Below are 24,675 nucleotides of genomic sequence, written 5' to 3'. Positions count from 1 at the left end.
GCCATTCTTTTCTGCAAACAGCGGGAATAACTTATATATCACAAAGAAAAAGAAAAAGAGTAATGTATCTGAGAACTCTGAACAGCTCCTAGCAAAATATCTGCAATGATAAGAAATCAAAAAACCTTTTTGGTGTGAAACACTAGCGAAAAATGGCTTAACAAAGACTTGAAGGAACAAATTGAAGGAGTCTCTAGGCATGTCTTTTTTAGAGGGTTTTTTTAACTTTTTAACCTTTTTACTTATATTGCTTTTACTCTTTAGCTTTTGGTAATTTTATAGTTTTAAATCTAACTTTTTAGAGATATTTATAATATAATAATTGTATTTTTTCTATTTACTTTTCTTTTATTGTGACAAAATTGTGAACCGTTGAGATGGATTTGTCCACACGACGGTATATAAAACTGTTTAAATAAATAAAAAACAAATAAATTGGATTATTTATTAATGTATTTGTGTTTTTACTTGTTTGTTGTTTAAAAACATTTATATTCTGCTTATATCAAAGCATCCAGGGACTGGAAGCAACTTCTGAATTGTGTTTCCTGTGACAAGCATTGTGAGTAAAACAGCAGCACTGATACTAAATATGAGATTTTCTTTTTTGAATACTTTGAACAGAGAAAACAATTACACATCTCCTTTTTCACATGTATTTTGCATGTTGTTCTGCAAATTATATTGACATGACAGGGCAGATCAGCTTGGTGGCTGGGTGGCACTATATCAGGGGTAGGCAACTCTGAACCTGCTGTGCCACAAACAGGCCTATTTTTCAGGAGATCCCCAATGAATATGCATGAGATTTATTTGCATACAGTGTGGAAGCAGAGTATATAAATATACCTCATGCATATTCATTGGGGATATGCTGAAAAGCAGGCCTGCTTGTGAACCTGGAGTGATTCAAACAGGATAGAAATTCTGCAGGAAGATATTCCAAGTGTGATGGGGATGAGTACAGTGTGTGTGTTGTGGTGGGCTAATATTAGTACCAGCCTTGCCAGGATGAGAAAACAAAATGTAAAATGCTAACAGAGATTAAGCAGGCTAATAAAATTGGCAACATAGTGATAATGGGAGATTTCAAATTGAATAATGGTCACTTTAGTATATGTTAGGGATGTCCCAAGACATACTTCTATTACGATTCATGGGATGACAATGAAATTAAGTTCTCAAGCATGAAACCTTGGTGTTATTATCGATTCAATGTTATCCTTTATCCCTCAAATCAAGGCTGTTGTAAAATCGGGCTTTTATAAACTTTGGTTACTATACCCACTTCAATCTTTGCTACACTCATGTGACATTTGTACTGTTGTTCAGCTGATGATTATGCCCATTCTGGATTACTGTAACAGGTTGCACCTAGGCCTTCCCTTCTCTGTCATCAAATCGCTCCAACTTTTGCAGAATGCAGCAGCTCTACTTGTTTCTGCTCTTACCATGTGTGACCATATATCTCCAGTTCTAGCGAATCTTCACTGGTTGCCTATTGAGACGAGGATCACTTATAAAACTACTAGCTTAGTTCAAGACTTTTGCACTCATTTTACCATTCCCTGGATTTCTGCTATGCTGAAGCCTTATTGCCCGCTAAGAGCTTTAAGATCCTCTCAAAAGTTCTTACTGGAGGTTCCATCGTTGCATCAAGTACGACTTACCACAACGCGCAAATGCACCTTCTCAGTTGCAGTGCCAGAGTACTGGAATCAGCTAACAGAAGAGCTATGCCTAACCCGATGTCCCAAATGTTTTCTTTTCATCCAGGTTTTTCTATTAATACTGGAGCCTTTTATTATATTAATTTATTTGAAGCTGCTTAATTTTTTAATGATTTAATGAGAATTTTAAGGCTTTAAAATTTTCTTTTAACTTGCACTGCAAGCTAAAACCTCTACAAATCCTGCAGAACTCCACAATTAAACCTCTACAAATCCTGCAGAACTCCATGGCTAGAATCATCATTGACACACGCAAAAGAGAAAACATCTCCCCAGCATTAAAAGATCTGCACTGGCTCCCCATCCCTTTCCGGATAAAATACAAAACCCTCACCGTTCTTCACAATGTGCTCTACAAAAACAATCCTGCATGGCTCAAGGAAATGCCACATTTCCGTGCCTCTAATCGCCCTTCCAGAACCACCCTTGCAGGAACCCTACACATTGGCCTGCACCATATTGCTCACTATCAACTGCTATGAACCCAAAATCTGGAATGAGCTACCATTACACCTTCAGCTTGAACCATTCTATCTAACTTTCCAGAAAAGAAAAAAACAAAAACAAAGGCATGGCTATTCAACCAGGTCTTCCCCAGCCTACCCATGAATAAGAACCTACAGTTACTATGTCTAGACATTGATTCTATGATGACTGCATCCACCCCTTTAACAAATGTTATTGATACTGTTCCTATCAGCCTACTCTAATTCAATTGTAATCCACGTTGAGGCCAATGTTGGAAAAACGTGGAATATCAAATGTTTGTAAATAACTATATATCAGGTAAGTTTTCGCATGCCTTCTGGACTTGTCCAGCAGTTCAGTTGTGGTCAACGATACTCCATAGGGCCGCTAGGCTGGGGGATCATGCGCCAGCACTGGGCCGGCGTACGCAACCTACAACTGCCCAGAGGCAGGTGCAACTTATAAAATAAAGGTTAGGGGGGTTTAGGTAGGGCTGGGGGGGCGGGTTAGGTAGGGGAAGGGAGGGGAAGGGGGGGAAGCAGCCTCGGCGGGAACGGGGAAAGCCATCGGGGCTTCCCTAGGGCTCAGCGCACGCAAGGGGGTGCACTAGTGTGCACCCCCTTGTGTGTGCCGACTTCGGATTTTATAACATGAGCATGGCTGTGCCGGGTTGCACGCACAAATGTACGCCCGCGCGTACGTCTTAAAATCCGGCCCATATTTTAAAACACATTAAACACCTATTTGCTATTCATTGAACTATTGAATACATCAATAAACATTCCATACCGTCAAATCTAAACTATTACTAATCTCAAGCTTACCTGAAATTGGGCAATGCTTCTGCTTCTAAGGACTACAATCACAGTCACTATTATATAATATAACAAAGTATCACAAGCTCTGTTAAACGATTTAACAATGTATTTCTCGATCTGCTATTCATAACCAAAAACATTTACTTATGATCGTATCACTACAGCTTGATATTTATAAGAATGTTACACCTCTTACTTTTATACGATCATAAGTAAATGTTTTTGGTTATGAATAGCAGATCGAGAAATACATTGTTAAATCGTTTAACAGAGCTTGTGATACTTTGTTATATTATATAATAGTGACTGTGATTGTAGTCCTTGGAAGCAGAAGCATTGCCCAATTTCAGGTAAGCTTGAGATTAGTAATAGTTTAGATTTGAGGGTTTGGAATGTTTATTGATGTATTCAATAGTTCAATGAATAGCAAATAGGTGTTTAATGTGTTTTACAATATGGGCCAGATTTTAAAAGCCTATGCACGTAAATCCAGGTGGATTTACAAGCTTGGGGGGGTTATGCATGCCGGGCCTATTTTCAAAAGGTCCGGCGGCGCGCGTAAAGCCTCAGGATGCGTGTAAGTATGGGGCTTGAAAAAATGGGCTGCCTGGGAGCGGGGCATGGGCGTGGGCATTGCCAGAGGGAGAAGGGAGGGGAAGGTGGGGGGGCGGCCTTGGAGGGAACGCGCGTTATGCCTTCGGAAATAAAGGTACCAGGGTTTTTTTTGTCGGGCTGGGGTAGGGAGGGGAAGGGAGGGGAAGGTGGGGGGGGGGGGCAGAAGGAAAGTTCCCCTCGAGGCCGCTCCGATTTCGGAGCGGCCTCGGAGGGAACAGGGGAAGGCATCGGGACTCCCCTAGGGCTCGGTGCGTGCAAATATACGCCCACGCGTACGTCTTAAAATCCAGCCCTATATGCATAAGTATTTTCAGGAAAACTTTAGGGATGAACATATGTAATTTGTTTTAATAGGATTATTGTTTGAATAAAAATTTACTTTAAATACTTACATACTGTTTGTGTTTTGGAGAACAGAGAATTGTTCAATGTGTTTTTTCCTTCTCCTTTTGGAGTTTTTTTGTGTCATATATATATATATATATAGAGAGAGAGAGAGAGAGATTCAGCCGTGGAGCAACTAGTTAAGTTAGCTGGATATAGCTATTCAGCTAACTAGCCGATACAGTACAGTGCGCTCCAACGGAACGCACTGTACTGTATCGGCAGGTGCGCACTGTTAACCTGCCACTGGACGCGCGTTTTCCCTTATCCCTTATTCAGTAAGGGGCGGAAAATGCGTGTCCAACCTGCCAAACCTAATAGCGCCCTCAACATGCAAATGCATGTTGACGGCCCTATTAGGTATTTGCGTGCGATTCAGAAAGTAAAATGTGCAGCCAAGCCGCAAATTTTACTTTCAGAAATTAGCATCTACCCAAAGGTAGGCGCTAAATTCTTCAGGCACCGGGAAAGTGTACAGAAAAGCAGTAAAAACTGCTTTTATGTGCACCCTCCGACTTAATATCATGGCGATATTAAGTCGGAGGTCCCAAAGAGTAAAAAGATTAAAAAAAAAAATAAAAAAAAAATTTGAAGTCAGCCGGTGGCTGTCTGGTCGAAAACTGGATGCTCAATTATGCCGGCGTCCGGTTTCCGAGCCCATGGCTGTGAGCGGGCTCGAGAACCGACACTAGCAAAATTGAGCATCGGCTGTCAAACCCGCTGACAGCCGCCACTCCTGTCAAAAAGGGTCCCTAGCGCCTCCTGTTGCCCGTTTCTACCGCCGGGCTTCATTTAAATACTGTATCGTGCGCACAGGCGAGCGGGCATTCGCCCGCTCTCCCGCGGACTTTACAGAATCGGCCCGTTAATAGAAATATTCAGTGGCACAGCCGCACCGCTGAATTTCTCCAGTTTGTCTTAAAGTTAGCTGATAAGTATATTCAACTAACTTTAGGACAACCCTATCCTTCGAACAGGGTTAGCGCATTGTGGCTAACTCTGGTCTGCCCCAAATTGCATCCTGCCCGCACCTGGACTGCCCCCGACTTTTGTGGTTAAATTCTAGCTGCATAAGTCATTATGCAGTTAGAATTTAGCCACATATGGCTTTAAATATAGCCAGCTAGCCATTTAAATGGATAACTTTTCCATTATCTTTCTAAATGGTTTTGAATATCGACCTCATATATATTATTTTCAGTGAGTACTTGATTTTCAATGTCAATTTTTATTATGATTTGGTGAGTAGAATGGTCATTTTGTGCAACTTTGTTAAAGTAATGTTACCTTGGCTGCCATGGGAAATAGTAGTAAAGGGAAACACTTGACCCAGCTATCTCTGTTTTTGTATAGGTGCAATTACTGTGTGACATTGTCATGGTTTTGTGGCAACAGATGTTGCAGGAATAGTGGTCAAGGGGAGTGTTTGATTTAGATATTTAAACAAAGTTTGCAGGCGTATTTGAGAAACCCTGAAGAAAGTTCTGCTTGAACTGAAACTTTGGTTTAAGGCTGTAAGGTAAAATATGTATATTTCTTTGTATTCATTTATTAAATTATTTTGTTGTAAAGAAGAATAGGAAAATTGGTTCTTACCTGCTAATTTTCGTTCCTGTAGTACCACGGATCAGTCCAGACTCCTGGGTTTTTCCTCCCCTCCAGAAATGGAGACAGAGAAGTTTTAATGGACTCCGTCCTATATCCCTGAGGTGCCACCTAGAGTCTGTCAGTATTACACTGTACCCAAGCAGAAATATTAAACCATAACTTTCATATAAAGCAACTTCCCCTGAAGAGCAGAGGGAATGAAAAAACTTGTAACTCATTGAACGAAACCATGCACATACACTGACCCCTAAAGGGGGGGTATTCCATAAACTTTGCAGAAAACAGACTAATCACCAACCGAGCGGACTCTCTGTTTCCCCATGGGTGGGACTCTGGACGGATCTGTGGTACTACAGGAATGAAAATTAGCAGGTAAGAACCAATTTTCCTTTCCCTGTACATACCCGGATCAGTCCAGACTCCTGGGATGTACCAAAGCTTCCCTAACGAGGGTGGGACTGAGAGAGTCCAGCTCGGAGTACATTGGCCCTGAAGGAACAGGACTCTGGGTCTGGACATCCAGACGATAGTGTCTGGCAAAGGTATGAGTAGATCTCCAAGTAGGCACCCTACAAATTTCCTGCGGTGACACCTGTTGACATTCCGCCCATGAGGCTGCTTGCGATCAAGTAGAAAGAGCCTTAAGACCCACCGGAATCAGACGGCCCTGAACAAGGTATGCTGACACAATAGCTTCCTTTAACCAGCGAGCGATCGTGGCCCAAGAAGCTTTTTGACCCTTCCTGGGTCCACTCCACAGGATGAGCAGATGGTCCGAGAGACAGAAACTGTTAATAACCTCCAAGTAACGCAACAACACCCTCTTTACGTCCAACTTCCTTAACTCCTTGGACTCTAGAGCCGAAAAATCTAGGCCCACGAAGGAAGGGAGCTCCACTGACTGATTCAAACGAAAGGAGGACACCAGCTCTTAAGGAAACTCCTGCTTCTGAAATCCGCAAGAAAGGCTCCCTGCAAGATAAGGCCTGAATCTCCGAAACACGCCTTGCTGAAGCAATGTCCACTAGAAAAATTACCTTCAACGTCAGAACTTTGAGAGTCGCTCGCTTCAACGGCTCAAAAGGAGCAGTACAAAGGGCACAAAGAACCAGATTGAGCTTCCATGAGGGACAGGGGTTCTGGACTGGAGGATGCAAATGCTTTGCTCCTCTCAAAAAACGAGCTACATCCGGATGAGAAGCCAGTGCCACCCCCCTGAGCCTTTCCACGAAAATAACCAAGAGCCGCCACCTGAACTCGCAGGGAATTAAAAGCCAACTCCTTGGCTAACCCTGGCTGTAAAAAATCCAGAACATCCAGAATTGAAGCCCTGGACGGCCGTACTTCGTGGTCTAGGCACCAGGATTTGAACACTCTCCAAGCTCTAACATATGCTATGGAGGTAGACGTTTTACGGGAACATAAGAGCATGATCACTACCGCATTGGAGTACCCCTTACTCCTTAATATTTGCCTTTCAAAGGCCATGTCTGTAGACAAAAGCGATCTACCTCTCTGAAACAAACAGGGCCCTGTGCAGAAGAGTCAGAGATGGTTAGAACCACAGCGGACCGTCCACTGCTAGATTCAGAAGGTCTGCGAACCACGGATGCCTCGGCCATTCCGGCCACAAGTATCACCTGGCCCTGATGCCCTACTACGTGGCGCAGAAACTTTCCGACCAATGGCCACGGGGTGAAAAATGTACAACAGAACATCCTTTGGCCAGGGAAGGACCAGAGCATCTACCCCTCTGCTCCAGGTTCCCATCGCCGACTGAAGAACCGAGGAGCTTTGGCATTACGGCACGTCACCATGAGATCCATGGAGGGCCTGGTCCAACACTCGCGCAGCAGACGAAAGGCCTCTTTGGAGAGTTCCCTCTCCCCCGGGTCCAACTGGTGCTGGCTGAGAAATTCGGCTTGCACATTGTCCACCCTGGCAATGTGAGAGGCTGCAATCTTGTAGAGGTGTTGGTCCACCCAGTTGATTAAAAGCTGAGCTTCTGTCACCACTGGGTGACTCCTGGTTCTTGGTTCCTTCTTGATGACTGATGTAAGCCATCGTCGTTGCATTGTCGGAGAGTATCCTCACTGAGCGGCCCTCCACTGCTTAATACTGGCATTAGTAGCATGGGATTTATTTAATGTTTGGGTACTTGCCAGGTACTTGTATCCTGAATTGGCCACTGTTGGTAACAGGATATTGGGCTTGATGGTCTGACCCAGTATGGCAACTTCTTATGCTCTTATGCTCTTAAAAGAGGACCTACAGCGCCAACCGAACTGCTCTGGTTTCCAAACAATTGATCGACCAGGAGGATTCTGTTCTTGTCCATTGGCCTTGCACCGCCGACTCTTGACATACTGCTCCCCAGCCGGAGAGGCTAGTGTCCGTGGTCACCACTATTCATGAGGGAATTTCTAAATCCATACCCCGTCGCAAATTGTCCAGACAAAGCCACCAAAGAAGACTGGAATGCGCTGAATCGTCAATGGCCGGAGCAGGTGAAATTGCTCGGAAAGAGGATTCCACCGGGAGAACAATGCTGACGGAAGAGGTCTCATATGTGCAAAGGCCCATGGTACCAGGTCGAGAGTGGAAGCCATTGAACCCAGGACCTGTAAATAATCCCAGACTCTGGGTTGAGGCAAGGACCGCAAGGACTCCACCTGAGTGAGAACATAAGAACATAAGAGCATGCCATACTGGGTCAGACCAAGGGTCCATCAAGCCCAGCATTCTGTTTCCAACAGTGGCCAATTCAGGCCATAAGAACCTGGCAAGTACCCAAAAACTAAGTCTATTCATGTTACCGTTGCTAGTAATAGCAGTGGCTATTTTCTAAGTCAACTTAATTAATAGCAGGTAATGGACTTCTCTTCCAAGAACTTATCCAATCCTTTTTTAAACACAGCTATACTAACTTCACTAACCACATCCTCTGGCAACAAATTCCAGAGTTTAATTGTGTGTTGAGTGAAGAAGAACTTTCTCTGATTAGTTTTAAATGTGCCACATGCTAACTTCATGGAGTGCCCCCTGGTCTTTCTATTATCTGAAAGACTAAATAACCGATTCACATCTACCCGTTCTAGACCTCTCATGATTTTAAACACCTCTATCATATCCCCCCTCAGCCATCTCTTCTCCAAGCTGAAAATTCCTAACCTCTTTAGTCTTTCCTCATAGGGGAGCTGTTCCATTCCCCTTATCATTTTGGTCACCCTTCTCTGTACTTTCTCCATCGCAATTATATCTTTTTTGAGCTGCAGCGACCAGAATTGTACACAGTATTCAAGGTGGGGTCTCACTATGGAGCGATACAGAGGCATAATGACATTTTACATTTTATTCACCATTCCCTTCCTAATAATTCCCAATATTCTGTTTGCTTTTTTGACTGCTGCAGCAGACTGAACCGACAATTTCAATGTGTTATCCACTATGAAGCCTAGATCTCTTTCTTGGGTGGTAGCACCTAATATGGAACCTAACATTGTGTAACTATAGCATGGGTTATTTTTCCCTATATGCATCACCTTGCACTTATCCACATTAAATTTCATCTGCCATTTCGATGCCCAATTTTCCAGTCTCACAAGGTCTTCCTGCAATTTATCACAATCTGCTTGTGATTTAACTACTCTGAACAATTGTGACTGCAGCTGCCCATCCTGGTCCGCATCTGGGAGATTCTGCGGAGGGGTCTCCTCTGAATCTGACTGTTCCAAAGATGAAAGGTCCGCTGGGCCTAAATCTGAATGAAGTGGCCGCTTGGCCTCCGTGACCCCTCCTTCCCGCGCGGCCTTGAAGCGCTTGCGAGACAAGCCTGCACCCCTACCTACTTCCAAGGGTGATGGGGCCAACCGAGAGCCCTTGCTCCCATCTTTTTTGCTGCTTTCTGAGTCTTGAAAGCCTTATGGAGTCGCAAAATAAATTCTGAGGACAATGACGAGGAACAGCCCTCCAAGGCACTGGCAGAGTCTTCCTCCGATGAGTGCTCCTGATGTGCCGGTAAATTGCCTTCCCCCCCCCCGGAGGCCCCAGGCTGTGGGGAAAGCGGCAGAGGAGAATTCCTACCTCTCAAAGCAGCCTGCTCTCTTAAAGCCACCTGTTCTTGGTCCCTCAGAGTTTTCAACATGGCCTCTGTTCCTGCGCTGAGCAGGAACGTGTCCGAGGACTGCCGCCGGCTACCAAGCCTCCCAGGCTCTCGATGACCTCGTTTCAAGCTATCGCGGGAAATTTCGTCCTCCGATCTCCCCGACGTGTCTTCTCCCTCGGAGAGGCAATCTGAAGAAACTCCGGTTCTGCTGTGATCGTGGACCCTTTCTCCGTGACATTATAAAGTTTGTCTCAAGGGAAAAGCCCCTGAGAATTTGTCAGCGGAAGGAAGTGCAAGCAAAGAAAACTAAACAGAATATTAGTTCTTACCAGTCCACGTTCCCCTGAGACTGTCTTTAGAAATTGGGAACGTTAGTGAAAAGTAGTTGACATATGGAAAATATCGGATCTGGAATAGGCTGAATCAGAAACAGACTGAAGTTGGATCTAGCTGAAGCAGGTTGTGGACGAAGCAGGAACAAGCTGAAGCAGGTTCTGGACGAAGCTGAAGCGAGTTCTGGACGAAGCTGAATTAAGCTGAAACAGGTTGTAGGCGAAGCAGGAACAAGCTGAAGCAGGTTCTGAATGAAGCAGGAATAAGCTGAAGCAGGTTCTGAATGAAGCAGGAACAAGCTGAAGCAGGTTCTGAATGAAGCAGGAATAAGCTGAAGCAGGTTCTGAATGAAGCAGGAATAAGCTGAATTTAAAGAAAACTGAAGCTGGAGCAAACTGGCAGACTTCACTCACCCTCGGCTGTTGCCAGGACAAAGGAACTCCAGACTGTTGCAGTTTTAAATAAACTTCTAAACTTCCAATGCAAGTTCTAAGCCTCGAGTCTGTTGCTGCCTCTTTAAGATGTCAATGACGTCATTAGTACGCGCATGCGTCCCGGAGGGGGGCTGTCCCTGACGCTCCCAAAAACAGCGATCTGAGCCTGCGATCGACCCACAAACCTCAGCGAGTGGCGCAACCGACCCCCGAGGCCAAAAACAGACTCTACAAACCTGTGCCGGAGCAGGTAGGAAGGCCCGGCCGCAGCGAATTGCGGCCGGGTTTTCTAACAGGTTCTCAAGAACCACGCTTGCGTGCTGCCGCGGCCCATGCAGGCCTCACCCCGGAGCTTCAAAACAGGGATGGCAGACAACTGCACAATGGGGGAAAACGGGAGAGGGAGCTAAGCAGGTCCAAACTGAAGAAGAAAGTACCCTCAGTCGCGCTGTTCTTCAGGTTTTTTTTTTTGTTTTTTTATTTAAGAAATTTAAAGTGTTATATTCCGCTATGAAGGTGAGTGATCCGGGCTCCCCGGTATCACCCTCAATGGTCAGTCAGGGCAGAATCTCGGGTTCCCAACCCTCTGCTCCTCTTCCTCAGCTACCAGGGGGGATGGTCCCACCAGGACCTAGCAACCTCCTGGGAGGCTTAACAGATCAGCTCCACTCCTTTGCCTTTGAAGCAGATAATTGTTTTTTTTTTGTTTTTTTTTTGAACAGAGGACCAAAAACAACCAAAAACTCAATCTTTCACTAAGAAAAGAGTACTTTTAAAGAACCAAATCCTAACTAACCCAGACTCAAGGGAATTGCACCTCCACCATCTGCTAGGGACAGAGAAATACTGACAGACTCTAGGTGGCAACTCAGGAGTATAGGGCAGAGACCGTTAAAACTTCTCTGTCTCCATCTGCTGGAGGGGAGGCAAAACCCAGGAGTCTGGACTGATCTGGGAATGTACAGGGAACAAGAATTTATGGGGGATTTTATTATGGCTATGCCTTCAATATGTTTTTAACATTTCCAACTCTGAGTTCACTCTTCAGATTGTAAGGCATTATCATGTTTAGGTACTTATATCAGTGTGATGTTACCGTAGGTTTTTAAAAAAAATATGAGCAGCACAGTAGTAGCCCAATTTGCCTTCCTATAACAGTGGGGAAGTCAGTCAATAGAATTTGCTTACAAAGACATCAAAGATTAAATTTTGCTTCAAGAATAAAATACCAAATAGAAAACAAGAGAATCTGAGTCATTTTATTTGATCTGAGAACCTCTATTATTCAAAACAAATATAGCTAGTACTTCTGCTTTAATCAGATGCATAGAATGTAATCTTCCTGAGCAGTAAGCCCCTTTCATCGTGTCCTGGCTGTATCTTGTTTCAGACCAGTGCTGGCATTAGTTTGGCTAAAAAATAGAACTTTATTACATGCATATATCTTACTGACATTTTGGATCTGTAGAACCTTCGTTTCTGAGGATGAAGGTATCCAGGTACCAAAACATCAGCAGCATGAGTATGCAATAAAAATTCTTATATTTTTTCTAGTATCTTTCTTACATGAAATGTCTGCCTTTTTTGAATTACCAGCTTATTTGTGGTTAAACAGAGAGTATAACCCAATATAATTATGTTTTGAGCAACCTGTAAGCTCTAGTTTAAGAATGTATGAAGTACCAATGGGGTGAACGTCTTATTACTTACAGCTTGGTCAGATTGTACAGTCCTCTGAAGGCATAGACCGACACAGTTAGGATTTTATTATGCTGCAGATACCTGAGAAGAGAACCAGGACAAAGTTTGACTGTGGTAGGGCAGCTGAAGAAATTGGACAAGACCAACATTTCAAGACAGAGCTGTGACTTCACATGCACTTGAACATGTGGACACAAGATGGTGCTGTGGAGTATCAGACACTATTAGCTTTGAAAAATACAGAGATTCTGCATATTATTTATTTGAATGCCTGTCACATCTGTCCCTAATTGACAGAGGCAACCCTGAGTTTGAGAAGGATCTTGTACTGAACCTTGTCCTAGTGCTTCCTTCTTCATCCACTAATTAAAGGGTTGGAACTTCCAATTACAGAAAAACCACTAGGTTTTTGGCTCTGATAAATCTTTGATATGATAGGGCATTTATCCTCATTACAGGTATTAAAGCAAATGAGTGGGTAACTATAACTAGTATATTAAATTTAGTACTAAATACACTTTTAAAATCATATAACTATATAAGTTTCATTGTTAAGTGAAATCGTCTTGCATTTGATTTTGATGTGCCATTAACTCAGGTTTTTGAATTGGGAAAGTAGGGGGCATGATCATCTACTAGCAGAGAAATCACATCTACTGTAGCAGCAACTATAATATATTGCATTAAAACCCCACCAAAATCACAATACACTAATGCTGCTGCTGCTCTCCTACATTTGCTCAGACTGTAGACATTCCAGCCTTTTTGCTACATTCAGCTTAAAACTACACTACATTAAATTTCACAATTTTGAGAAAAAAAGAGCTATTTATTTAACACATGATTCTGATTCACACAGACCAGGCTGAATAGTTTCAAATCTTCCTTTATCGTTCAGCTGTAGCAGATTGAAATGAAACTCCTGAATAGACTTACAGGGTCAGGCTTACAAAAGTGCTGCCATTAGACTGACAGTACACAGGAGAGGTCTATGGGGTTGTCTCTGGATGCCTTCATCTTCTGAAATAAATTTCCTTACGAGAACATTAAAAGCTCAATTTTATTAAGAACTCACACCCAATTCAGTGTCAGCTGGGAAAATCCTTATTAAATAAGGTCCTGCTTATATAATTCCACAATGGCGTGCGACACTGTGGATTGTTGCCCTGTGGCAACTTGCAGAAGGGAGCGAGACCAAAGTCCATGTACCTTCAATAACTCGAGAAGTACGAGAATAACAGCACAGTACTGAGCAGCGCCCTGTCATCATTGGTAGAAAAATGAACTGTCATATCTAAAAATATTTTCTTGAACCAAACTGCCTGTGCAGTCTAATATAGGGGTAGGTAACTCCGGTTTTCAGGATATCCACAATGAATATGCATGAGATAGATTTGCATGCAATGGAGAAAGTGCTTGCAAATATCCCATGCATATTCATTGTGGATAACCTGAAAACTAGACCTGTTTTATGGCATTTGAGGACCAGAGTGACCTTTCCACTCCATCTCTATTTTGACTGCTTATACAGCACAGTGTTAGTCTGAAAATCTCAGAGAGTTCTGATTTTGGAAACCACATTTTTTAAAGTCCTTTTTGATATTTTTAACATGATATTTTGTGGGATGTTGACTTGTGATGACACTGCAGGACTGCAATGCCCTTTCTAGAAATGATGTGATGTCACTGCATGAATGCAGACCCTACGTAGAAGTGAAGTGATGTCACTGCAGGAATACAGAGCCTTCTGTAGAAGTGATGTCATTGCAGGAATGCAGCACCCTACATAGAAGTAATGTGATGTTACTGCAGGAATTCAGCGCCTTCTGTAGAAATGAAGTGATGACACTGCAGGAATGCAACCTCAATCTGTAGAAGTGAAGTGATGTCACTGCAGGAATGCAAGCTCAGTCTGTAGAAGTGAATTGATGTCACTGCAGGAATACAGCGCCTTCTATAGAAGTGAAGTGATATCACTGCAGGTATACAGCGTCTTCCGTAGAAGTGAAGTGATGTCACTGCAGGAATGCAGCACATTCCATAGAAGTGAAGTGATGTCACTGCAGGAATACAGCGCCTTCTGTATAAGTGAAGTGATGTCACTGCAGGAATGACGCTGTATCTATGGAGGTGAAGGGATGTTATTGTAGGAACTGCATGCTTGCAATAACAAGAGGAGCCACAGTTCCTGAGAAACAGATGAAACATTTCAGACAGGATGACTGATTTTAAAAAACAGATGCTATTTCTGAAATCTCAGTCTCCTGTGATAAATGATTACAGGGTTCGTTGACAGTAATATTATTATAAAGAATCGGCAGTAGTTCTCTTACATTCCTACTGGGGAGAGATCATTAAGGTTGTGAAAGGTCTTCAAAAAATAAATGTTCATTAAAAAAAAAAAGGTAAACTTTACATGAAAATTTCAGTTTGGAAAAATTAATGATGTCAAATACAATTCAAAATGTATTGAATATGCTATCTTTGCTCTATATGTTTTTTCAGAGCATACTCGGTTTCTTTCTTATTCCTGGGTTTCCAGGATAGTCAGAGCTCTTTTGTTATCTTTTCCTTCCTCATCTCTATGGCTATCTTCTAGCTTATAAATAAATAACAGGACACATATAGCTATTCCCGTCAGAGTTCAGTACCTTCAATGGGCCACAATTATTACTGTTGAATGAATTTAGATGTCTCAGATGTTTCTTCCTTCCAGGGCTAAGCCAGCAGGCTATTCTCATTCTTGTTTTCTCATGTTACACTAGACTTTACCTTTGACTCAAGTTCTATGCAAAACAGGTAGTAGCAGATTTGGGAGGAGAAACTGTGCCAGTGCTGGCAGCAATACCACGTGCTGTGTGAGGCCTGGCATGAATATGAGGGTAGTAAATTCCAAATTGGCCTTCACTGCTAAGAGGTATTTAAGTCAACTCTGACCTTTTGGGATGATTACACTAGGGCACCATTCCTAAGGGAATAGATGAACTATAAATTACATTTATATGTCTTCTGCTAATCACAAATAAGCATATGTTCAATGTTTTTTTTTCCTAATGGATTTACCTTATATTCTGTCTTCAGCTTCTGTGTGTAACCGCCAGGTGTTACTAAGAGTACATAGTTCTCCTTTTGCAGAAAACAATACATTTTGGAGTATGGTTTAAATGTGTGTGACTGTATCTTTAAATCTTGTTATGTGGAGAAAGTTGAGACCCCAAGTGAGCAGAGTGAGGCTCTCAGAGCAGCCTGAAAGAAGGCTCGGATTCTCAGAGCTGAGGAGGTCTGGGGTTATCTCTATTGATCCTCCCCAGTCAGTTACAGCTGCTCAGCTGGTGAGCTGAGAGCCCATTAGTTTCACCTGAATACATTTTCTCAGATTATAGGGGCCAGAAGCATGTCTGAAAGCTCATGTCTCCGGATGGACTATGGAGTATCTTTCTGTGTTCTGCTGTTGCAAGTCTTCTGTACTGCTGAAACCTTCTGTAGGTGAGTGCTGGATGAGAAACAGCCTTATTTTTTTAGTTGTGTGCCTGATCTGTAAATAAAGCAAAAGTCATTTGGAACATCAAGCTGCCTAGGAGATTTGATTTTGTCAGGGAGTGGGCTGCTGTGCCGAGTGTTGCTCCCTGAGCTGCAAGAACAACTGATACATTTAATTTGTACACCTGCGAGTGAATGCTGTGAAAATACTGCCTAAATTACAGCTATCTGGAGCCCCAGGTGAGCCTGACTTCAGTGCTGGGAAAATTGTGGAAACTATTATACAGAATAAAATCACAGAACATATATAATGGAACACAGCCTGCATGGATTTACCCAAGAGAAGTCTTGCCTCACAAATCTGCTACATTTTTTTGGAAGGGGAGAATAAATATTTCCACAAAGGTGAACTGGTAGATGTGGTGTATTTGGATTTTCAGAAGGCGATCGACAAAAGTCCCGCATGATAGGCTTCTAAGAAACTAAAAAGTCATGGGATAGGAGGTGATGTCCTTTCGTGGATTACAAACTGGTTAAAAGTCGCCCAAATGGCAGATGAAATTTAATGTGGAAAAATAACCCTTGCTGTGGTTACATAATGTTAGGTTCCATATTAGGAGTTACTATCCAGGAAAGAGATCTAGGCGTCATAGTGGATAATACAGTGACATTTTCGGCTCAGCATATTGTGGCATTCAAAAAGCAAACAGAATGTTAGGAATTATTAAGACGGGAATGGCAAATAAAAGAGAGAATGCCATAATGCCTCTGTATCGCTCCATGGTGAGACTGCACCTTGAATACTGTGTGCAATTCTGGTCGCCACATCTCAAAAAAGATAGAGTTGCACTGGAGAAAGTACAAAGAAGGGCAACCAAAATGATAAGGGGCATGGAACAGCTCCCCTATGAGGATAGGATAAAGATTTAGGACTGTTCAGTTTGGAGAAGAGATGAGTGAGGGGGGATATGATAGACATCCACAAAATCATGAAAGGACTTGAACGGGTAAATGTGAAATGTTTATTTATTTTTTTGAATAATACAAAGACTAGGGGACCATAAGGTTAGCAAGTAGCAAATTTAAAACAAATCAGAGAAAATGTTTTTTCACTCAACACACAATTAAGCTCTAGAATTTGTTGCCAGAGGATATGGTTAAGGCAGGTAGTGTAGCTGGGTTTGGATAAGTTCTTAGAACAGAAGTCCGTAAACTGCTATTAATCAATAAGGAATAGTTGCTTGGGATCTATTTAAGATTTGGGTACTTGCCAGGTACTTGTGACTTGGATTGGCCACTGCTGGAGACAGGATACTGGGCTTAATGGACCCTTGGTCTGATCCAGTATGCAGATCTTATGTTTTTATGTTCTTATGTAATCCACGCCACATCCCCACATGATTATTCTAAACAGTTGTGCCTTGAAAGTCAATGAAATAGAATCATTTGGACTCGAGCTTTAGTTCCAGAGTACAGTGCTCTTTAATAAGGATACCTTGAAGGTTGAATAAAATGAATGCTATCCAATGTTATTAGGCTTATTTAAAGAGTATAATTGAAATGAAATGTTCCCACTTGAGCCCTACACTCCACTCAGGCAGTTCTACTAAGTGTCCCCTCCAGCATGTTAAAAGCTCAAAATTACATGTAAGGATGTTCTCTGAAGCTGCGTCTTCTCTGTCAAACTACGGCATTCCAGAAGAAAGTGAAATCCTGGCTTTTCCCTTTAGTAGTTTCACGTGAGGATGGCAGGGGGATGCTCTTTGTACATTGTGTGGATAGTGTTTCCATGTTTTATCCTTTGTTATTGTGTATTTGTGTTATTGATGCAGAGATTTTATTTGTACATTGCCTGGTATGGCTAACTGATTTGACAGGGAATGTGGTTTTAGCAATAATTTAAATGTAAAGACCACCTAGGTCTCCACCAGCTGGCCCTAAATCTTTGCCCTTGGGTTAGTCAGCTTTAGAGGGACAAACCATTCCCTACAGCTCTTCCCTTTGAGTATTAGTGTGGTGGTTTAGTCCCAGTCCAGAAAGGGGGGGGGGGAGGGGGGGGGGAGAGCTAGGTGAGGAGTAAGTGTGATCATTTTGGTTTACCTTTTGAGGAGTGAGGATCTTTTTGTGGTTTCCTTGTCTGAGTTAGAGCCTAGTAGTCTAACTTGGTATTTTGTTAAGAGGAGAAACCTTTCAGTGCACTCCTTGCCTGTAAGGATAAGCCTCTTGTTTTGGAAACGAGACTTTTGTTGGAAATTAGCAACTTTTGGATTTTGACTGGTGGGGAGACCCTGGTTTATACCTGGTGAGGGACATGCCCAGGATTGGAAGATCTGTGAGCCCCTCTTCCTGTGTGTGAAGGGGTGGCAGTGCCTGTGTTTCACCTCAGAGGAATATTTTGGGAATTTGACAGTGTTTTACGTTTTGTTAGTGAAGAGATTTAGTAGCTGGGCGGTAATAGCTTGGTTTCATTGTTGTATAGACCTTTCCTCAAGGAAGGTCCATCAGAAGGAGTCCAGAGAAAAGAAGCAAGATCTTTGGAGACCCACAACTGGATCTCCGACCTTGGGATACAGGACACAGGCTAGAGGAAAGAAGAAGACTGAACTTTTGGACCTCAGGCAGGATTTTTCTGGGATTAAGAGGATCCCCTCACTCTTAGGACTTTCCTGCCCTACTGGGACAGTTTATTCATTCCATTCAACAGTGATAAGCTTCATCCCAGGAGCCTGAGACAAAGGACACCTACTCAAAGAGATACAGTATATAGTGTAAACCCAGATTGTAAGTTGGTCAGTGACTCTACATGATTGGACATTTATTTATTCTGAAGAATCACTGTAAATGTTTGAACACCCAACACTGTGTCCTGCCTTATCCCTTCAAAACAGCATCGCTTTAGCACATCATCACCTAAGGGAGTTTAGTAGCAGATCAGCAAAAGGGTTTTCAGTACACCGTCTGGGCCTAGAAGGATATCCTCCCCCCCCCATAGAAAGGATCCATTCCTTGGAATAGTGAAATTGGAGAAGTGGCAAAAGGAGTAGGCCAGAGATACATTTTTTTATTGACTCTCAGGAAAATGCCAAATCCACCAAAAAAAAAAAGAGTTGCACAAATAAATAAATAAAGCCCATTTGATGATATCTGGCTGAGCAGTACAAAAGGCCTGTGGATGATTTCCAGAAATGTTTGGAAGAGAAAAGGAAGGTTAGTGATCATCAGGCCCAGCTGAGATTGAAAGATATTCTGTAGCTTTCCAAAGTGGTGACCCCCACAGTATGCTTTCTCTCATGCATCTTGAATAAAGTAGTGTACTTGCTGAGTTAGTCTACAGGGATATGTAGAAATAAAGATCATACTTCAACCTATTTGTTGACCTTCAACACCTAATACTGACCTTTCCTGTGATAGGACCAAAGAATGTGACCACGGTATGCTATTCAGTTAGAATAGTTCTCCGGAAGAATCAATGACTAGTTCCAGAATTTGTATCAGAGACTACCATTGGCCTCCCTGATTGGTTCAGGACTTATTCCTGTATTTAATTTCCTCTGTTCTTCCTCTTTTCTGCTGGTAAAAAGGATTTGTTTCTACTTCACTCTTGTATCTCTCTTCATGACCTTGAACCTGCTTTTTAATTCTACCGCAAAAACTTTTAAAGGAACAACAATGGATTTTTAATTTAAACTCTGTGCAGCCGAACGGGTTGAATCTATCTATAGAATGGTATTCTCTCATTTAAAGAGCTGGGTATTCCCCAGCAACCACTGACATCAACCTCTTTTCGACGTGGCAATTTCTGATTGGTTGGGGGACCCCCTAAATATTGGTACGAGAGCGTTCTCCTCCGGTTGAAGAAACGCATTACCGGCAGGTCGGCAATTGCATCCGCGTTCCATCAGTTGGTATCCCACATTTGTGTATCGTTGAGGCAAGTATTAAATTTTGTTGAAACTTTGGTCAAATTATGTTCCTTTTATTTTTACAGTTAATTTCGGCCCCCGATGAAGGCATAGCCGAAACACGGATCCTGTGTCGGGCTGTTAACATCCGAGCCTCTTTCATCAAACAACATGGCGTTTCTTCACGCTAATGAAAGCTAATGAATGCTAAGTTATATCAGAAATCAATACTATTTGAAATAACTTTTGTGATCTTTGTGACACTTTCAATATCTTGGGAATTTTCCTGGACTATTTCACAAAGCATAGCGAAAATGCTCATTTACAATTGACCCATGATTATACTAAATGGCGTATTATTTACATGCTTTCTAGCATTATACAACATGCCTATTGATATGAGGTCACTTATATGACGACAAAAAATTATTTTTCACCAATGGGTGTTGATGTTTAATGGATAACTAATGTGGATGCACAGTTCCTGTTATAGTTTTAATTCTACCCGCCATGATTCTTGCTTGTTCAGACTGGTTCATGTCTGTTGCTGCTTCCTGTTCTGAACTGATGTTCTAGCTTTTTGGAGAGACCTCAGATGTTAGTCTGGCTGTGATCCTGAGTCCATATGCTGCTTTGGGTCTGCTGATTTCATCGGCTGCTGTCCTTGACTTTTCTACTGCTATTCTCAAGCAACAGCTGCCATAGGTCACCTTTGCCTCAGCCCAGGACATTACAGTAATGTTGAGAGCCCTGCGACTCAAATCTTTTATCGAATAAATTGAAATGTCTGTTTAACAATAGCAGAGGTCAGAGTAAAAGAAGCCTTCCATAGAATATCTTGCTACTGTCAGTGTGTGGTGACTGTCAAAAAAATCAAATAGCTCCAAAGCAGCTACAGCCTCACCTAGAAAACCCGATATCAGCCCTCCCTTCTGTTGGTACCTTCTACATGCTACATAAAATCCGCAGACCTGGGAACCTTGGCAGACCATTTATATCTGGTATTGGCACACGCACAGAGGAAATATCTGGACTAATAGAAAGGATCCTCAAATCCCAAGTAAAAAATTCAAATAAGTCACCACAGACTTTCTAAACATTAAGCCTGACATCCATCTTGTCCCCCCTTAACTGGTATAACCACATGTTACAAACTCCAGAGAACAACTACCTTTTCCCACTAATAATAGCAGAAACTGCTGCAAAACTTACTGAATTCATTCTGACCCATAACTACTTCAGCCTCAATTTACAGAATATGCCAACCTTTTTTTTTTAATTTCAGAAGTAGAAGGGACATTCCTGAGTGGTTACCACAACAAACCTTCTGATATTACCGGTCCATCAAGGACAGCTTCATGATTTGGGCTGAAGGAGAATAAAACCTTAAGCCAAAGCTTCCCAAACTGTGGGTCACAGAACTATCAACTGAGGTCACAAGTGCCTCAAACTGCAGCCCTCCTCAGGCAACATCAGCAGCAGCAGCCACATTAGTAGTGAAGGTCAGCGTGAGGCCTACAAACTGCTTTGATTAATGATATGAAAAGGCAGCATATTAAATACAATAAACTCAACTAAGCCCTGCAGTGGCCCCGCCTTTGCATGAGTTTCTTTGGTAACAGGAGGACCTGCATGAGGAAGGATTCGAGCCACTGCAGTACCTGTGAGCTTGCACTAGCTCTTAAGCCCCATGTTGACTTTCAATACTATTGCTGCTGTAACTTGCAGATCACCGTCAGGCTTGGGACCAGCTTTGATGGGAGGGCTGAATGTGCATAGGTTGATGGAGACTATCATTTGCCTCTCTCCTCACCCACCACTGAACCTATCCAAAAGAAAAATGTCCCTGTCATCAGCCTTCCCACCAGTTGTCATCCATCTTTAGCCTAGGGCCTAAAGAAAAATGTTGCTGACCCTGGCAAAGGGATGTTTAGAGGAAGGGCTGGTTGAATGGAGGGATCAGATGAAGGAGGGGTTTGAAGGTTGGATCAGGCAAGTAAGGATTGATCTAGAGTGTGACAGGGGAGAAATGATAGAAAACTGGGGGATGTAAAATGGGAGCTGGAGGTAAGAGGGGATCAGCTGGGGGGATGTGAGAGAAAGGGTTAGAGGGGATGCAGTGAGGTTGGGAGTTGAGAGAGAGAGGGGATGGTGCATGAAAGTGAGGAGGGAACAGGGGATGGGTGAGAGGGAATGACAGAAGATCAGCTGGGGGTTATAAGAATGGCTTGGAGGTGAGAGAGGATCAGCTGGGGAGATGCAAAAAAGCCTGGAGGGGTAAGGGGGATGGGCAATGTATGAGGGCATCAGCAGGAGGAGCATGGAGAGGAAAAGATTGAGAGAGGAGATTCACAGGAGGGTTGGAGGTTGAGAGACAGGATAGACAGGAGAGGGTAGAGGTTGAGAGAGGGGATCAGTTGGAGTTCAGGGTAGGTGAGAGTGAAGGGGTATAGCATCTCTGCTAATTAATTTTGGTTGTCCTCTGGGATCATGTGAATTTTCAAGTTCTAAAATGGGTCACCCTGTCATGCAATCCAGTTTCAATCAACAATGGACACCTACAAACATATCTATACAGAAAACCAAGAGACAGATACAGCTACCTCCACCCTTCATGCACAAAAAGTCTATCAAATTGGTCCATTGGGGCTTCGGCATGCCTCAGTGGGCATGCCAAATCCCCATATTGGCCCCACACCTGTGGAGTCATTGTGTCCAACACCAGCCTGTATCAGCTCTTCTCAGAGAGTAGGAGCCTCCCCAGAGGCTCTCTGCTCAAGGCTGCTCTTTAATTTTTGTTGCGGTGGCAGCCATGGTATCGTGGTGTCTGCTTTTCCCTTTTCCTGGGACCTGCTCCCTGCTCTCCTCAGGTGCCTCTCCCGCCGCGCCTCTTCCCTGCCGGCGGGAGGCAACCAGCAGATCTCCCGCACGGCTGCCTCACTGCTGGCTGAAGGCCTTCCCCTCTCCCTGTTGCCGGCCTCTCCATACACTCAGCCCTGTGCTTGTCTCTGACACTGGATGACAGTGTGGTTGACTCATTAACTGGCAACTGGTTCAACAGCTGATTGATTAGCAAGAGACTTTAACACCAGTCTCGGAATCCAGGATTTGTATCTGAGATATGAAACTAAACTTGTGGGGGGCCCAACCGATGGAAGGAGGGACTGCAGCTCTGTTTGCTCACCCCTGGTCTAGAGTGTGCTCTACTACTTGGTTATTTAGGAAGAATGTGAATTTTTTATGTTGGAGATTTTTTGACTAAATTCTGTCAGGCTCCAGGACACATGATGTATCTCTTAAGGGTCAGCTGGCTTGCCTTTTGGAGCCGTTGAAGCATGCACTTCAGGGAACGATAGATACCCAGCTGATATTTTCCTGCAGTCTGCCCCTGCATACCGTCAAGCTACACAATACTATTTTAGAGGTTTAAGGTTTATTGTCGTTTATATACCGTTGTCTCAGCAGGGCCTTCACAGCGGTTAACATTACAAAATATACAATACAAGAAATTACAATCAATTATAATAAAACAAGTAAAATTTTAAACGAAGTTACAAAAGATATAAGTTATTAAATGAAAAGCATCTGAAGCCATAAATATTAAACCAATAAAATACTAAAAGCATAAAATATATACATCCAGCATTATTTAAAGGTTAAAAATAAAGCCACCTGTGCATGTACAATTAAATACATATCTGTTTCTCATCTTCGCTATAGGCCACATGGAACAGCCATGTTTTAAGTGCTGCTTTAAATTTATTTTTTTTCCTACTGCATCCTCAGTTGAACTGGTAATGTGTTCCACAGTTTTGATCCTGCAATTGATAGTGCCCTTTCTCTGATTTGACTAAGGTGTGCCGATTTAATGGTGGGAATTGATAAAAGTCCTTTATTAGCCGATCTAAGGCTTCTTTGAGGAATGTGCAATCGCATTCAGCCATTCTGTTCTTTCTCCATAAATTATAGTGTGTATTATGCATGCCGCTTTAAAGACATACAAGTTAATAATTTTATTGCTGTGAATGCTGGCTACTTTAAAAAAAATGTTTTTCTACATTAGTATTTCCTAAAGACATACTTGACTTTGTGCTTTTAAAAATAATGCACTGTGTACGACAATTTTGACTGTTCTGTCACAATATAGCCCCTTTTCCTAAGAATTATTTTGTCTAATGAGGACTCAAGGTGACAAAACGAATTAAAGAAGAGAAAGAGAGGGAGAGAGATTATTTTTTCTAAATGTGTTCGATTGAATAGTACAATTGTCCCCTCAGTCTTTTGTTGTAGAATTATGGATTTAAGAAGGTTGGAGAATTCATAGTACTGATGTGATTCTATTATTTTCCATTTCAATTCAGACTGTACTTAGTCTAATACAAAAGCAGAGGGATGTGATCACATGGAGTGGTAGAAAGTAAACAATTAGTTTTATTTTCGACTGAACATATTGTGCCTTTGGGCTATGCTGATCTACACTGAAGCATGATGCCACCGTGTCTCTGTGTTGTCAATAGCACTCTTATGAATTAATTTTCAAAGGAGTTCCATGCCTAAAATCAGCCTGTACACAAGGAAGTGGCTTGTATTTGCATGCATGTTATTTTTTAAACATCAAAAGCATGCGCATATTTCCAGTTTCACATGCACCTTTAGCTGTGCAACGAAGATCTAGGGGCCTTCCGGCGAGTGGTCAAAAGATGTGTGCAGACGTTTATAAGAGATTTATGCAAATCATTGGGCAACTTATTCACGCAATTTTACACCTGCTAATTATCTAGCGCAAAATGATAATCAGATTTGCCTGTTGTCTGCTATTTTTGGGTGGAAGGTCTGGGTGAACTGGGGAAGTTCAGGGTAAAGTAGTGGAGGATCTCGGTGATTTGGAGATGGACTGGGTGAGCTGGTGACACAAAATTATGCAGAGTAGTTAAAAATCAAGCATATTGTGATAAATTGCAGGAGGACCTTGTGAGACTGGAAGACTGGGCTTTCAAATGGCAGACAAAATTTAACATGGACACGTGCAAGGTGATGCATATAGGGAAAAATAACCCTTGCTGTAGTTACACAGTGTTAGGTTCTATCTTAGGAGTT

The 24,675-nt window shown here is 42.6% G+C and overlaps 1 protein-coding gene across 1 annotated transcript in view; it reads right to left on the bottom strand.

Moving 5' to 3' along the window:
* The window catches only part of RXFP1 (relaxin family peptide receptor 1), a 267,825-nt gene that overhangs the window by 88,224 nt on the left and 154,926 nt on the right, over positions 1-24,675 (bottom strand). Inside the window, 1 exon segment of the mRNA XM_029603880.1 lies at positions 12,206-12,277. Within this exon segment, the coding sequence (XP_029459740.1) occupies positions 12,206-12,277 (72 nt within the window).

The sequence above is a fragment of the Rhinatrema bivittatum genome, chromosome 1 (genome assembly GCF_901001135.1).
Source record: "Rhinatrema bivittatum chromosome 1, aRhiBiv1.1, whole genome shotgun sequence".
NCBI classification, from domain to species: domain Eukaryota; kingdom Metazoa; phylum Chordata; class Amphibia; order Gymnophiona; family Rhinatrematidae; genus Rhinatrema; species Rhinatrema bivittatum.
The sequence above is the reverse complement of the archived record's forward strand: the minus strand, read 5'-3'. Positions and strand labels throughout refer to the sequence as shown.